Source organism: Phaethon lepturus, unplaced genomic scaffold (genome assembly GCF_000687285.1).
Source record: "Phaethon lepturus isolate BGI_N335 unplaced genomic scaffold, ASM68728v1 scaffold22495, whole genome shotgun sequence".
In the NCBI taxonomy this organism is placed as follows: domain Eukaryota; kingdom Metazoa; phylum Chordata; class Aves; order Phaethontiformes; family Phaethontidae; genus Phaethon; species Phaethon lepturus.
The window spans coordinates 5538-7040 of NW_010542938.1; the positions used below are offsets into that span (position 1 = coordinate 5538).

The window sequence follows — 1503 nt, forward strand, 5'->3', positions numbered from 1 at the left end:
CTGGCAGGAGACTGTCTTCTGGGTGTGCTGCGGGGCAGAGAGCTGGGGAGGTGCAGCAGGTGCCCGCGGGACTCAGGGAGGCCGGGAACGGCGTGGCCCCATCTGCAATTACTGGAATTGTTTGTAAAATAACAATTTTCTATCTTGTTGCCCGCGTCTCCGCTGCAGCCCACTCCACCTGCTGACCTACGGGCAGCGGCTCTTCGGGCAGAGATCACCGATGCTGAGGGGCTGGGGCTTAAGCTGGAGGACAGGGAGACAGTCATCAAAGAACTGAAAAAGTCCCTCAAGATCAAGGTAGGCTGTTCTTCAGTCGATCTCTGCCTTCCTGGCTGGTCAGCGAAGAGCTGCGTGCTGCTGTAGTGGTCACGTTCGTGCCTGCGGAGCTGATGGTCCCGAGCCCCAGCCAGATGTTGTCGGGGAGTCAGGGAGGTGCTGTCTGCCTGGTGCCTCCCGGCCAGAGACTGTCCTGGCCTTTCCCCGCCAACGTCCTGGGACGGGGAGTGTTGGTGCCTGGGTACCGAGCGTAGGTGCAGTGTGGGTAGGAGCTGTGATTTCTGGGCAGGCTCCCCCCAGGTGCTGCAAGGAGCTTTTCTTCGTGCCCACCGTCCCCAGGACCCTGGAGCTCTCTGATCTCTTTCCTGTCGCTCCAGGGTGAGGAGCTCAGCGAAGCAAACGTGCGGCTCAGCCTCCTGGAGAAGAAGCTGGACAGTGCGTCCAAGGATGCAGATGACCGTGTGGAAAAGATACAGACAAAGCTGGATGAGACCCAGACGCTGCTCAAAAAGAAAGAGAAGTAAGTGTGAGGTGGGGCTGCTGTTGGAGCGGCTCTGATGAGGACGGGAGAGCCGGTGGTCCCTCGGGCTGGCTGGAGGGTTTGTGGGTTAGTGGAGGGGGGATGTTAGCGGAGGATCTGCAGGGGAACCAGCACATTTTAACAGTGCACGGCAGAGCACAGGCTGGCAGAGGGTCCTGGGAAAGGTCCTGTTCAGGTGTTCTTGTGGAAAGGGCCATTGTCCTGGCGTGTTCTTACTACCATTGCTGTGCTCCACGCGTCTCTTGCCTCACGCGGTCTGCTGGCAGAGCGAGCCTGTGGACAAGCAGGGAGATGCAGCCTGCGGAGTGGAGGGAGGACTGTCTTGCCGGGTAGAAGCTGGCCAAAACAGACAGGGAGATGTGAGGTTTGTGACGGATAAATACGTCCGTGTGCTACGCTGCGATCTGCAGCAGAGGCTGGTGGGGCCCCAGCCCCTGGATCAGCAGGTTTGTGCTCGAAGCCCAGCAGCGGCAGGAGGCACGACACAGCCAGGCGCTCTCGGGTCCTGGACCGCTTGCCTCTCTCCTTCGGAGGAGCGTCTCTGGCTAACCCCGTGACTCGGTGTGCTCTGCCCAGGGAGTTCGAGGAGACCATGGATGCTCTTCAGGCAGATATCGACCAGCTGGAATCGGAGAAGGTGGAGCTGAAGCAGCGCTTGAACAACCAGTCAAAGCGGACCATCGAGG

At 59.9% G+C, this 1503-nt stretch overlaps 1 protein-coding gene across 1 annotated transcript in view; it reads left to right on the top strand.

Moving 5' to 3' along the window:
* DCTN1 (dynactin 1) overlaps positions 1 to 1503 on the top strand; it is a gene marked incomplete at both ends in the record, with an annotated part of 6381 nt that overhangs the window by 4723 nt on the left and 155 nt on the right. Inside the window, 3 exon segments of the mRNA XM_010288208.1 lie at positions 173 to 297; positions 654 to 796; positions 1394 to 1494. Coding sequence (XP_010286510.1) covers positions 173 to 297; positions 654 to 796; positions 1394 to 1494 — 369 coding nt within the window.